The sequence below is a fragment of the Diabrotica undecimpunctata genome, chromosome 1 (genome assembly GCF_040954645.1).
Source record: "Diabrotica undecimpunctata isolate CICGRU chromosome 1, icDiaUnde3, whole genome shotgun sequence".
Lineage (NCBI taxonomy): Eukaryota > Metazoa > Arthropoda > Insecta > Coleoptera > Chrysomelidae > Diabrotica > Diabrotica undecimpunctata.
The window spans coordinates 120,445,830-120,460,884 of NC_092803.1; the positions used below are offsets into that span (position 1 = coordinate 120,445,830).

General features: G+C 31.7%; 1 protein-coding gene across 3 annotated transcripts in view; it reads left to right on the plus strand.

Annotated features, from left to right (window-relative positions):
* LOC140452947 (uncharacterized) overlaps positions 1 to 15,055 on the plus strand; it is a 225,378-nt gene that overhangs the window by 117,240 nt on the left and 93,083 nt on the right. For 2 of the 3 annotated variants that reach the window (XM_072547268.1, XM_072547265.1), the window contains exon 4: positions 6,234 to 6,398. The exons of the other annotated variant lie outside the window; for it this stretch is intronic. In XM_072547268.1, coding sequence (XP_072403369.1) covers positions 6,234 to 6,398 — 165 coding nt within the window. The remainder of the gene's footprint in view (positions 1 to 6,233; positions 6,399 to 15,055) is intronic. 3 annotated transcript variants of the gene reach the window in all.

Consider the following 15,055-nt stretch of genomic DNA (forward strand, 5'->3'; position numbering starts at 1 on the left):
TGCAGAGCGCAGATATTGTCAGATTTGTAAAGTCACAAAGACTAAACTGGCTTGGTCACCTAGAAAGAATGCCAGATAATCGAGCTGTAAAAGTAGTCCAGAGATGGAAGCCCCAAGGAAACAGAACAAGAGGAAGGCCCCGTAAAAGATGGATAGACGACGTAGAGAGGGATCTTAAAACCATGAACATCAGGCAGTGGCAAAGGAAAGTATCCGACAGGGCAGAATGGAAGAACATTGTTAAGCAGGCCAAGACTCACAAAGGGTTGTAGCGCCATTAGAAGAAGAAGAAGAAGAGGTATACAGCCAGCTGCAGGAATTTATTTTCCTTGTGGATTTTAATTAAAAAACAATGGTGTAAAATATAATAGGCCCAAAATACTTATCAGGAAATGATAGAACAAAGTTTGAACTTGAATTTAGGTCCTGGGTGAATTCAAAAATAATGTTTTTTATTTGTGGTTTTGAGCCTTGAAAATAGTTATTTTGCGTTTTTCTCAGTTTTAAATTATTCTCAGAATGATCCAAAAAATTCAAAAACAATTATCCGGTCCGAAAAAAGTGATTATTACAATTTGTTTAAAAAAATTGTTTAAAAAAATTTGAACAACTTTTCGCCTGGGCGACCTCTTGAACCTTATTATGGGGTATCTTATGAAAGTGATTATGCAAAAAAATCCCATGGGAATATTTGTCCGAACGAACCCGAGCTTTTCGCCTTGTCTATACATGTAACATAGTTTATAAGTAAAAATAACTAGCAAAAACACTATATGGAAAAAAATAATTATAATCATATAATTCATAACATATTAAAAAATAATAAAAAAGAACAAAAAAAATAAAAAAGCTGTACAAACAAATAAAAACATACTACCAAAAAAATATAAAAAGTTATGAAATAAGTAAAAACATAAAATATATAAAAGCTAATTATTATTTTTATGAAAAATATATATGTAGCGATATCTGTTAATCTTTGGTGTTACAAGAACTACTAAATATATATTATGTCAACAATAGAACTGTATTCACACAAAATTAAAAGAACAAATATGATGCCAATACATTTTTCTTCTTCTTCTTCTAATGGCGCTACAACCCTTTGTGGCCTACTTAACAACGTTCTTCCATTTTGCCCTGTCAGATACTTTCCTTCGTCACTGCCGGTTTTCAGAAAAAAAAACACTTTTTGTGCAAAATTTGTCTGACTACTTGGTTAAGCCTAATTCAAGAAAAAAATACCATCATGTTATGTTACGTTAAAATGAAATCAAACTAATTCTCCTAATTTAATTTAATTATATCTACATCACTTACGCTAAAAATTTCTCCATCCTATCACAGATTTTAAATTATAAGACTTTAAAACGGTATTATCAGTATTTTATGGATACTTTCTTGAAAGACTTAAATCTTGAGAAAGGCAACGCAGAAAAAAATAAAGTTTTAATTGAATTGACAGATGACATAATGAGACAATGGGATATGCGGTATTGTTATGTTACGTTATAAAAGAAATATTAAGAAAATTTGAAGGAAGAAAATCAGAAAGACAAATTACAAAATCATATACGACAGACTTAGCTGAGCACACAGCAAAAACTATAAAAGAAGAACTTATTAAGAAGTATTGCATGAAGGAATGAGACTGTATTAGAGCAATGTCTATAACTAAAAAAGAATCATACATGATACAAAAGAGACGCATCCTACTCGACAATCATTTCATTTAAATATTCTGTGAACAAAATAGAAGATTAAAGGAAAAACACGACACTATTCACGGTTCAATCTTCATAAAAAAGTTAAAACTGCAGAAGCTAAGAAAGCTAGATGATAATCAAGAGAAGCCAATAATAATTATAGAAGAAAAATTAGACACCTGGAGGAACTACATAACATTAGCGTTTAATTCAACAATAGTACACATGGGAGATTCACATGATTAAATTACATTTCAATAAACCATCTCAGGTTAATATGAACGATTGAACCACATAATCATTGATCATCAATGAAACACTTATACGAAAAAAATTTTCAGTGCAGTTGACTTCACTCAATGACTTAGGACATGTACACTTGGCTCTGCATAATTATTTCAGGCTTAAAGTTTTCATCCGGTTTTCATTAAAAATTCCATTTAGAAATAAACTTAGTTTATTTTAAAATCTTAAATTAGTATTAGATAATAAATAAAACCATATTTTATTTCATAAGTTTAGTTTCCTGTTTGAATGATTCATTTCTCCGCGCTCTAGCCTAGCTAAAGTAAATATGGCAAGCAGATGAACGTAAATATTAAGATATCATGTATACTACTGTCTAGCAATTAAAACAATATAATATGTAGCTTGAAACTAACTTTTATTTATATATAAATATCCTTTAAAATTAGCAATGCATGTTTCTAGTTAAAGAAATAAATGAAAAAATATGAATCTCACAAAATCACGTGACACCTTTTAGTACCATATAATCTGTGCAAAATTTCTACCAGTATCTACTGAATTGTTTGCGCAACATGTGACATATTTTCTTTTTTTTACATTTTTTAACTTTACATTTTTTCTATATGGTGACCTTCATGAGCATGTGGCATCTGTTGCTCTGGATTAGTTAGTCTACAGAAATCTACCAATTGACAAACCAACTCTTCCTTGAAAGATGTGATGGATATGTTACTGTTGGTTACTTTTTGGTAAATTATATAGGCGTTGACAATGGCTGACCCTAGAAGGAGCTCAATTGCTATGTTACGATACAATTTCATTGATTTTTGTAATGCTGTAGAGTAAGACTTTATTTGGTCGGATATATCTATAAATCCTTTGCTCTCATTGTAGTCGACAACAGAAACTATTTTTTCAACTATTCCTCCCTTTTGATGGACGTCTACTATTTCATCAGTAATCTTTGTTATCAGAAAAAACAGTTCGTGTTTGTCCTTCCACTTAGTTACTGTTACACCTGTATTACTCTCCATCCCAATAATCTGCCCTTTCTTTAATTTTGCACCTGTCACTTCTTTAGGATTAAGTTTTCTGTTTTGCCTCAAAGTTTAGCAATCTATGTGCTAATGTAACGCTATACGTTATAGTATAAAAATTATCTGTGTATATGGTACATCCTACATCTAATAAGTTATAAGCTAAACGAAATATAACACTATCCGGGAACTTACATATTTTCAGTTTTATCATTACCACAATAAATTTGTATAACATTAGTATAACCTCCATCCAAACAGATCTTCGCCCCGAATGTCTCTTGTTTCTAATATACTGCCTAAATGACAGTCGGCCCCTGAATGAAACTATAGTTTCATCAATGTAGAGTTCTTCCCCCGGCACTACCACTATTTGAAAATGTAACACCGGCTTCTCCAATAGGAGTGATAGTTTATACAGTAGAAGTTCTTTTACTTACAGTAGAAGTCACGATTTTAATTGTCACTTAAGTGTAATTGGCTAGTAGTGTCAGGTTTGATTATATACCAGTGTAACGTAAATCAGCTCAGATTGCCAAAGAAAAGATCAGGTGATAATAAGCTTATCGTACAAGATCATTACAAAGACTTCGTTGCTCAGAATCTGAAATGTCATTGGGATGGGTAAGAATATGACTAATAAAAAGAATAATGGATGTATAATAGACAGATAATAGATGGATAACAGATAGATAACAGATGGATCTAAAAGAAATGCCGAATTCTAGTAAACTTCAGATAGCAATCTTTCAAAACCCGAAAAAGCTTTTTGTTCATCTTACAATATATTAACAAAAATAATGACAACTATCTTGTAATATAAAAAATGCGTAAAAATAAATACAAATGTAATTATAAAATGAATTATATACATTTAATTCAATTATATAAATATTTATCTTTAGTGCAAAAAAATTCTATCGTTAAATGTCACAATAAAAAATTGTATAACTGCTGAGTAAATGAAGTAAGTATAAATTCTTCATAAAATGAATTTTACTAATGTGTCCCTAACTGACCGTAAAAACACAAATAGTCTATTTACATGGTTCAATATCACTATTAAAGTTTAGCAGATAAACAACAGGGTTTTCGTAGTGGAAAATCGTGTACATATGCAATAATCGTTATAAAGCAAATTACTAAGAAATCACTAGAGTATAATAGACCAGCATTTCTTCTGCAAACTCAAAGATGCAATCCATCTTCTGTATAATAGAAAAGTTACCCTAAATATTATAAAAACTATCGAAAACATCTACCAATACAATAAAAGGGAAGTCAGAATAGATGGACAACTTACAGACTAGAAATAGTCAGCGGAATAAGACAAGGGGATTCATTGAGCCCCATGCTCTTCAATTTGATCATGGATGAAATCATCAAAAGCGTTAACAAAGGACGAGAATATAGAATAGAAAACAAAGAAATAAAAATTAAAAAAAATTATGATGAAGATAGTCTGCAAAGACTGATCCACAGATTTAACATAAGAGCAAAAGAATTTAATATGACAATTTCATAGAAAACTGAAACAATAGTAGTCAGCAAACAACCAATCTGATGTAAAATAAATATTGATGGCATTAGTATTGAACAAGTAATGGAAATAAAATACCTGGAAATTACACTGTCTAGCTATAGAGACCTGGACAAAGAAGTGAGAGATCAAGTACAAAAAGCAAATAGACTGGCAGGATGCCTTAATAATACTATATGTCGAAACAAACAAATTAACGGCAGAGATGAGAGTACTGAGAAGAATTACAGGAAATACGCTGAGAGATCGAAAGAGAAGTGAAGACGTTAGAAGAAAATGTAACGTATAGTGTATAAATGAATGGACACAAAATAGAAAAAAGAATGCAATAACGTTGCGTTGTAAAAGTCGTTTACCTCTGGAAATTATGTATTAACACAAAAAAATAGAGGTCACCAACCTTACACCAGGTCGAATCCCTTTCTAACCTCATCAGCAAAAAGATGATGAAGAAGGAAGATTGGTAACATATTGACAAATGTCATTAAAACTGCATAGGTAATGACACGTAGATAGGCACGGCTACTGAATACCAGTCCAGGGAAAGAACTCTAGTAAAAGATAGAAAATCTTGCTATGTTTTATTATTTAACGGGAGTAACAAAGAATTTCAACTTTCCGCAGAAGTTCTCGTGACACAACCGTATTTTAACGTCACCAGCTATTGCAACCACAAAACTAATAATGAATAATGAACTGAAATCTGGGCATTTGACTATTTTATACCTCTTTTCCAGAAAACTTGAATACGTTCATTTAAACATTTTTCTTGGGCACCTGGGGGAAAAAGGTTCTTCTCGTGAAAAGTTTTACGGTATGTTAACATAATAGTACCCCGACGAAATTTAGAGCATCTCCCTACTTAGACGTGATAAAACCAATCTTCGAAATGTTAAATGTACGGTGCTATCCAAAATTTCAAAGACTACAAAAATAAAACGCTACAACAGGCAATTTAAGAGAATTATAGCTTTCTGTTCAAGTGTATTTCTTAAATTGATCCACTCATCCAGCATTCCGTCCTTGGATGATTTTACTCCCAAAGAGTTCTAGTCCAAGCAAGCTCTTATTTCTTGTTATTATTTTTTCTAACACCAATTGTTTTTCTCGCCCTCCGTCATTTACATAAATACGCCAAAAGACAAATACATAAATATTTCGTCTTGTCTTATATACATTTACTTTTAACTCCCATTTATTGTATTTTTCTGTCAATTTCGTTGTCATAATCGTAAGCGACCATGTAGGGTTCCGTATTATTAGTCTTTATATAGTGTAATATATCATAAATAAGGCAAGGCTTGAACAGACAGCATTCCTGCTTTAATACATGCGTTAATTATATTTCAGGTGTTAGCTGGTTACCAATTTTGATTCGTGTTGTTTGTTGGTTGTACATATTCTTACTTACTTACTCAGTTTCATGATATTACTTAAGGTCTGTCCTAAGGTCTACCAAAATTGTATCAGTAGTACATTGTCATATCCTTTTCTGAGTGATTTGTGGACGTTGATAATTTTCATTTTGTTTTCTTCAGTTATTTAGTCTCTACCCAGTATGTGAAATATTTTTCAAAGATCAATAAGACATACACTTTGTTTTCTTATATTAATTTATATCAAAATAATTTACGAAAGTCAGATTTATTCTTCTAGTTAATCCACATTAGTTCAGTATTTAAATTTCTTTTTTTATTTCAGGTATACAACATCAGTCTTATAGAACAGTAGGTTTAGGACAGAGACAATTTTTGGAAACCACATCGTTTTCACATTTAAGGGATCTGGAAATGTACAAAAATAAAAGTGTTCGCCTGTCACAGACTGCAGATGGTTCGCTGAATTCTTATAAACAGGAATCCTCAGGTTAGAGACTTTTCTAGATTCTTTGTCCTTTTCTTAATACTTATGCTTAGGAAGCTAAGCACAAACAATTAATATCCAATGTTGTGGCTAGGAAATAAGCTATCTGAACTTTTAACAGGATGGCGTTAGAAATTAGAAATTTTATTACAAATCGTTTTATGTTATCCTGTTATTTATTTCAACCAAGAATACCCCGTTGCGTAGACTTTGCGATCGGCATTAAAATTGACAGTCAACTACTGTCTTAACTATACGTAATTAAAAATTCTGATGTAAATAATTTTTTAAACATCATCATCAAAAAAACAGCTAATATGAAATGCAGACTGCATAGCAGAAATATTTGATGCTATGTAGTAGCTCTAATAGCGGACAAAAAAACGATCTGCAATGACTTTATTACCCTATTAATTAATAGGACAGTCTAATCTTTCAAATTTACGATTTCGGTCTCTAAAACAAAATGCATGATAACGCCAAATTACCTGTGAGATATTAGCTTGAAGCAGATGAATTAATTATTAAGCAAGAAAACTCTACTAATACATGTCGTTTTATAACGTTCTCTTCTATGTTTCTTTCTCTGAACTCTTTGTCTAGCCCTTCTTTCCAACTTGTTCTCGGTCTACCACGTTTGCTCTTTTACCTATCACGTATCCTTTTGTATTGTTCTTTATCCATTCTTTGTATATGTCTGAACCAGATAAGTTGTTTTGTTGATAAGTCAATAAATAAATTGTAAACTTACTCACAACCTAGTTTATTAAGCTAGGACGACCGGTTTCGATCACTACAATTTTCTGGTCATCTTCAAGTCTTCGGACATGTTCAATTAAAATGCTAAAACAATTACAAATCGTAACTAAAAGAATTCTATCAAGTATGTTGCAAATAGTGCTAACATAGATAATAGGTGTACTAATATTATTTAAATAAATAAATAAAAAATCAGCAATAGCAATAAATAATTCAACTCGTATTTCTTTTTTATCACCCACTTTTTCCAGCGCACTAACAAAAGGATCATTTTTACCTCTAACCCGCTTAAACAATGTATCCGTTTCATCGTTGGTATCTATATCTTATATACTTGATTGATTTCAGACTGCAATTTTTTCGGTCATCTCAGTATTCAGCCACCTGAGTTGTAGCATATCGCCAGCAACAATAAAGAAAAAAAAGTTTTGGCCAACTTCCTCTCTAATTTAAATTAAGCTCTACATATAAACATAAAAAGGAAGGTCGAACTTTAAGGTTTCTTCTCAAATATCGCCTTACAAAATCGTTTCTCCCTTCTTGATATTCCCATGAAATCCAACCCCTTAAATAGATACAATATTAGGTAAGTGTCTGCAAAAAGTTCTAAAAATAGAAATTGATTTATTTCATTTGTCGTTAATAAGATGCATCGTAGAGATATTAATAATGTATAATATGGGTAATGAATAAAATAATGCTATAGATTATTTTAGTACAATAGTGTAAAAAGTATGAATTACGTTATCATCAGCACCATTATTATAATCAATATCATGATGATCACTACGTGGAGTATTTATTGCTGAATACAACTAACACATTTTTACCTGGTTCCCTCGATATTTAGTCATATTGAAAGAAGAATTTACTATAAATAAATTGCCGTCGAACTGTTTAACGGTTTGAGCTACAGGAAGATCATAATAATATTTAACGCCGGATTTCAACGGATTCAAATAAAGCAGATGTCAACTTATCTATTTAGATCTTTTATTCTATATACTGTACAGAACTGAATCTATGAATTATTTTATTACCATTATATTACATTACATTTTATTACATATGCTTTCGTAATTAACCTAAGTAGCAGGCATATAAGGCGTATTAAAAAATGCATTATCATCAGTCCGTTTTAAGTTCACTGCAGGAGATAGACCTGCTCCGTTTGTATCCAGACGAGACAATCTTGTGCAGTATGAATTTAATTTTTTGTTATCTTTCGCTGACCCTCTTGCCATCGTGTAGGTGGTCTTCCTCTGTTTCGTTTCTCTGTTCTTGGTCTCCGTTCGGTTAACTTGCGTGTTCACCTTCCATCCTTCATCGCTCTATCCTTCTTTGTGCGTTTTGTGGTATTATTTTTTGTTAGCGACGGTGTTTGTGCACCGTAGGACGTTATTGGCAGATCACACTGATCGAAGACTTAAGAGCTCCATAAGAGCCCATTCATGTGCTATATTTCTTGATACCTCACCTATTTGATTGTTCTTGGCTATTTTAATTTTGTGTCCAAGGTACATGTATTTATCAACAAGTTCTACTTCGTTTTTCAAAATTTTTATGTTTGTACTGGACACGAGGCTCGACATGTATTTTGTTTTGGGGATATTTATTATTAAACTTGTTTTTTTCCAGTTCTTCTAACATGGTGTTGTTTTCGCCTAGGTCATCTCCTATTAAAACTATGTCATCAGCATAGCTCAAGTGGTCTCACCTGTCCCCGTTGACTTTTATTCCTTTATGATTCTAATTAAGGGTTTTCAAAGCACGTTCTATGGAAGTTATTAAATGCTTTGATGATAGTGTATGTGTATCACCATATCTAAAATCTCTTTGAATCTTTATTTCGTTATTGTTTTTGGGTAAGTTTATTACGTTTGTCGCTTTTCTATAAATATTATATTGTTACGAAAGTTCCGTGTCCATATCAAGATTTATCTCTCGGCTTAAACAACTTATCGTTTTCAATTCGAAGCAGCAGCTCGGGCAAATGGCTGAACTGAGCAAGAAATGACGGCTTTCTTGGTAGTGTTGCTTCGAGGGTAGGAAACAACCATCTTGCAATTTCCTCCCAGGATCCACCCAGTTATACCTCTCTCGTTCAAATTTAAGACAAGATATGGCCAGAAGCATCTAAGCAGGTTTTTTAAAGGCAGGTAAAATTTAATATGAAAAGCATAATGAAAGCCTGCAAGAATATGAAGCCGATATTTATTACATTTGGCATACCCTCAGGCACCTAGAGATTTTCTGAAACAAATTGGTATACACTCATTCATAGATGGACTACAGGTTGTTAAAATGCAACAAGCTCTTCGATTACAGCATCACCAAACACTTAATGGAACACTAACCTAAGCCCAGGAGTATGAAGGAGCAAAAAGTATTTCTAGATCTCGCCCAAAATTAAAAGGAACATGATTTCGGAATAATAAGAAGTTACTACCGCAGATAATCAACAACTCAGATTATTATCCCAGATATTAAGCATATTGCAAAATCTTCAACAATAGAATATGTTTTAATTGCCGAAAAATATTTGCAAATCTTACTAATATACTAATCTGGAATAGTATTATCAATGCCACTTTCATTTAACGCATTACTTATACTATCTAGTTATACTGAGTCAAACGTTTTGTGGAAATCTATAAACACTAATATCAGAGGTCTGTTGTATTCTATGAATTTTTTAATAAGTTATTTTATTGTTTGCAGATGGTCGTTGGTGCCATACTTTGATCGAAATCCTGCCTGCTCTCTTATAAATCTAGTTTTTTTTTATAAAATGTGTATGTAAGCAATGAAGAACATATTTTGTTAGAAGATACTTTTTTATAAGTGAAATTAACGACATGTAAGACTTTATAATATTTGGAAAAGATAATAAACTGAAATGATTATCAACACAAAGAAAAATACAATATCTCGGACTGTGATGACTTGTTAACAGGCAGTACTCGGTGGGATAGGAAAAAAAATAGTGTGGTTGCAAAACTATATTGTTTTTCTACAGTTTCGAAGTTTAAGATAGCTGTGATAATTTTTAATAATAAGTAGATGAAACATGAGTAAATAAGTTTATATACAAATGAATTAGTAGAAGCTGTAGTAAAATTCATACGTGACGAGATGTGCAACCGTCCAGTATTATGACGTAAACTACACATAATTAAAACTGTCGTATGTACACACTTCCTATCCTTGAATTAAAAGATAGTTTGATTACATATTCAATGAAATTTCTCTTCTCAATTCCATGACTAATGCTAATTCCGTCAATTAACCTAGACCCTGTATGAATAAAAACGCGAGAGATGAGTCACTACCGTAGTTTCTTTTTGGAACACAATGTTCGAGTACGTGGAGACTGTCAGGACGAGTTGTATTCCGCTTTATTAATATTAATATAAGACAATGGCTATAAATTAAAACCGAAAAGACATTTGAACAAACAATAAACTTTTGATAAAAATGTTGGTGGCTTTGTTGTGGTATCGATGTCGCATGTCTGACTTAAATCTTAATGTATTTTGTGTCGAAATTGAAAGTGATACATTCAAATTAGGTAATATATTAATCAATCAATCAAAGATTATTGACACTCACTCCACAGATCAATTTTACCGATTTAGTCCGACAAGCCAACTTTGAGAGTATTTCTCCGATATAAGACAGAAACAGTTGGAAGTTGCATTTTGTACTGCAACGGTACAATGTCACCATACTATTGTAAAGTTAAGAATCAAAATTAATATCCTAAAATTAAATTTTTACCATGTTGATTTTTAGACTCGCCATTTTATAGTAGTACAGTGAGTCGCCAAATTATTAGGGACAGTATTTCTTAATTTTCTAGTTTAACTAAATTTTTTGGCAAATAGTTGGCTTTAGTGCTTGCTTTTATTTTTTGTATAAGGGAGTGTGATATTAAGGTCACAAAAACAATGAGTTTTGTTAGTAAAACCATTTTTTTTTTAGCAAAAAAAACTTTTAACATAAAATCACAAATTTTAATATTTAGTGATACCACCCTTTGCTGCAATTACAGCTTCTATAGGTTCTTCTTCAGGAGCATGCTCTGAATACAAGTTTTTGCATTATTCTTGCAGTTCTGGGTTATGATGTCATTCTTTAATAAGGACTTGAATCAACTGCCGCTTCGTGGTAATAACATCTTTGTTTGGTTAACTCTCACAGACTCTCTATGAGGTTCATGTTAGGGGAGTTTCCAGGCCAAGGCAGAACTGCAATATTTTCTTTTACCAGAAATGCAGTTACACTCCTATCTTTGTGGCACGGTGCAGAATCATGCATAAAAATGTAATTTTTTTCACCAGGGAACCATTCTTTGAGCTAATGTAGTAGCTGAGTTTCAAGTACTCGCGTATACTGGTCCAGTCTCACCATACCTTCCACAATGTATAAGCGTCCCATGCCCTTGGCCGAGACTACAAACTACATCATGACACTAACCGGATGTTTAAGGCTCTCTATAATGCAATTTTCATGGAACTGCTCTCCAGGACGTCCACCAAAATCTGGAATGATGATTCGTCAGAGAAGCATACCTGTAAAAATGATAATATTCGCTGTTCACGAACTATATTCGTTAAAAAAATTGTACTTACTCGAATCCAGTCTTCAACATTCATATTTCGGCGTTGTTTGGCTCATTGGAGTCTCTTTCTCTTCATAACTTCGGTGAGCCGTGATTTTTTCATAGCAAATTCTCTTCAACCAGTCGTTGCCGGACTGTTTCTTTCTTATTAATTTCTTTATTATTAATCATCGTAACCAGATGTGACACACTCTTTTTACAATTTTCGTGACAAATATAACTGATTTTACGACCAGTACGAGGAGTAGTGATCCTTTTAATGTCACATTTTCCAACACAGCCCGGTTCCTATGCCTCGTTTGAATCAATTTTTATTCTAATTCGATTAACTACCGACTTTGAAGCACCTTCAGTAGTCGCTATAACTCTCTGGGAAAGTGTAGAGGCTAGTAATAACGACATTATTTCTCTAATTTTTCCTTGAGACAAGTCTGCAAATTTACCCACGCTAAAAAAATAATTTTGATTTTGAACAATTTTTTAAATAAAATTGTATCATTAAATGTAGCAAAACTGACTAAATAATAAATATTACGTACCTGTTAAATATATCGGACACGAAAACCTAGCGAAAACAATTTTAAAAATTTTGAAAACGATTTGCAAATATTTTTAAACCTCACAGCAGATGACCAACTGAGGCACAGCATAGACACAAGTGACTGAGGTGAAACAGCAATTATTATTTGATACATAAGCAGTCTGACAGTTACTAAATGTGAAGCCGGATAAATTATATGGAAAACTAACACAAACTTAAATATTTATGTATTATATTTATAAATAATATCTTTTATATGAAAAGATAATAATCATATATTAATAATAGCAAGCAATGAGACATCATGTATCACTTTTACTCTGTGTTCGTTCATTAATGTAGTGTCCCGTTTTACGTGTTGGTAAACTATAACATTTTTTACAATACATCTTATTCTCAATTTTTGTAAATTCTAGAATCTTGACAAAGGCAAGGAGTACCTGCGGAAACGTTGATTGTAATGAAATACCAAAATCTAGTTCCCAATTTAACAGTAATTATTGGACCTAAACCCAAGATACATATACTGATTTTATATTATATATTACATTGAAACTATTTATCATAAATTGAGGAAAACATACAATAATATATCTTTGTTTTTTAAACTAAAATAAACTTTGGTGTTAACCACCTCTTTTAATAAATATTATTTGACGATACACGTTTATATATTTGTAATGAACTCCGTCTAATAATCTGATAAAGTAGTTTCCGGTCCCCATAAATTATTTATAGATACAATTTTGAGATAATTATCACTAACAAGGTGACGCGATAATTAAGTTGATTGGAATATTTATTTCTATCTACTGCTGATTTTACTGTGGATATAATTTTATTTATGCGAACTTGGCCCCTAAAATATAGTAGTTAATATTTCGCTTTCTGATAATACGAAATCTAATCTATAAAAAACTGGTACCCTACCATGATACTAAACGAAATGCAATTTGGTCAATACCTGCCTGATCCTTTTGTCTATGTTTGGACCCACTTCCCCAATTAAAAAAAAATAGTAGAGTTACAGAAATAGAGTTCTGTAAATTGTCCATCTAAAGTTATCTTCTCTTTGTACATAATCTATAGTATTCTGCTCCAAGCATTCCTCCTCCTGGCGTAAGAGTACCACTCAAAATCTGTCTAAAATATTATTTTCTAATTTTGATGATAAATAATAATAAAATTGATCATATTCAGTAAGCATGTTTGGCTATAAAGCTCAGCATCCAAAGCTTCTTACCGAACTCAGCCAATATATTGTTTTAAAATCCCACCCTCAAAAATTGCAACTAAAACTTTGTTAGAAATTTTGATCTTACTTTAAGTTTAGCTTCACCTTACACAGTTTTAATATTATACGTGTAAAATCCATCAGAGCCTTTCGTTTCAGAATGCGAGAGGGTAAAATGTTTCTTATCATTTATTACACTGACATGGTTTCTCACAAAATTATTTTATCACAAAGCTCGGAAATATTCAGGAATTCTATCAGGCTATTATTAAATATTGTTACGTTTTTCTGTGGGTTCAGAGATTACGTGAAGCACAACGTAGTTTAACTAAATTTATTTAACTCAAAAGCTCACTTAATTACAAATATTATAATTTCTAATTACATTAATAAATATCGCTTACAATTGACACTGATATCGCTTACAAAATAATTCATCGATACTAATCATCTAATGCCTCCTTGGCGGTCTTATGTAAACAGAACGTAATTTCTGGTATTGCTTAGTAGCGTCGAGAATATCCGCATTAATAGAAACGGTGCGTTAGAGAATTCGAGAAGCCTCTTTGTCGCGATAAAAAGATGATATTCTATAATTCCGGACTTCGCTCAAGCACAGGACTACAATCAGGCGTATGCGACACAACAATATATTTTTCTCTTACTCAAAAGGTTCTTATACTATCGATGCCCTCTTTGTCTAGGTCTTTGTAATTTGTCGTTTGGAATGCATTAAATCGATTTTTTAAATGCTTCATGTTTTTTCAAGTGTTTTCAAGTTATCTGTTTCAAAGTTCAAGTCTACCTTCTGTATAATATTTTACTACATCTTAATGCTCTCAAGTATTAAGTCTCATCTTATTACATTACTACACATCTATTACATCTTATTACTATTGTGTTAATTTTTATTTTCGCTACTCTTTGGTTTTTAATGTTCTTTTTAAATCACCAAGGCTCTTTCACTATTATCATCGTCATGGTAACACCAAAGCCCTTAAAAGACTTCCTTTAATTTGGGATCTTCCCCAAATCTTCTACGCCATGCTCCCCCAATCATTTTCAGTTATATATTTGGATATTTTGTCCGGAGCACTGATTGTTCTTATATTATACTTTATATTATACAGCTTTGTAAAATTGAAACCAATAAATAAATATACAACTGATAAAAGACTAGAAACTTATTCTACTCCTACTCATTGCTCACTGAGAACATCACTAGTGCGCTGTTTAGTGAGTTTAATATTAATTGCGTATTGTAGTATTAACTGTGTGTTAATTGTGTATTTTATTATTTATACTAGCATTTAAATCACTAACTTAATTACATTGGTTTAATTTGGCAAATAATTATTTCGATATTAACTTTGAATCGCTCTTTTGGTCAAAACAAGGTATTGAACTATTAAAAAATAATTCTAATAAGATATAAAGAGAATTTCGTTATGTGATTTCATCAATTATTAATAATGGTTTAAAAATATCACCTCTTTCTCTCT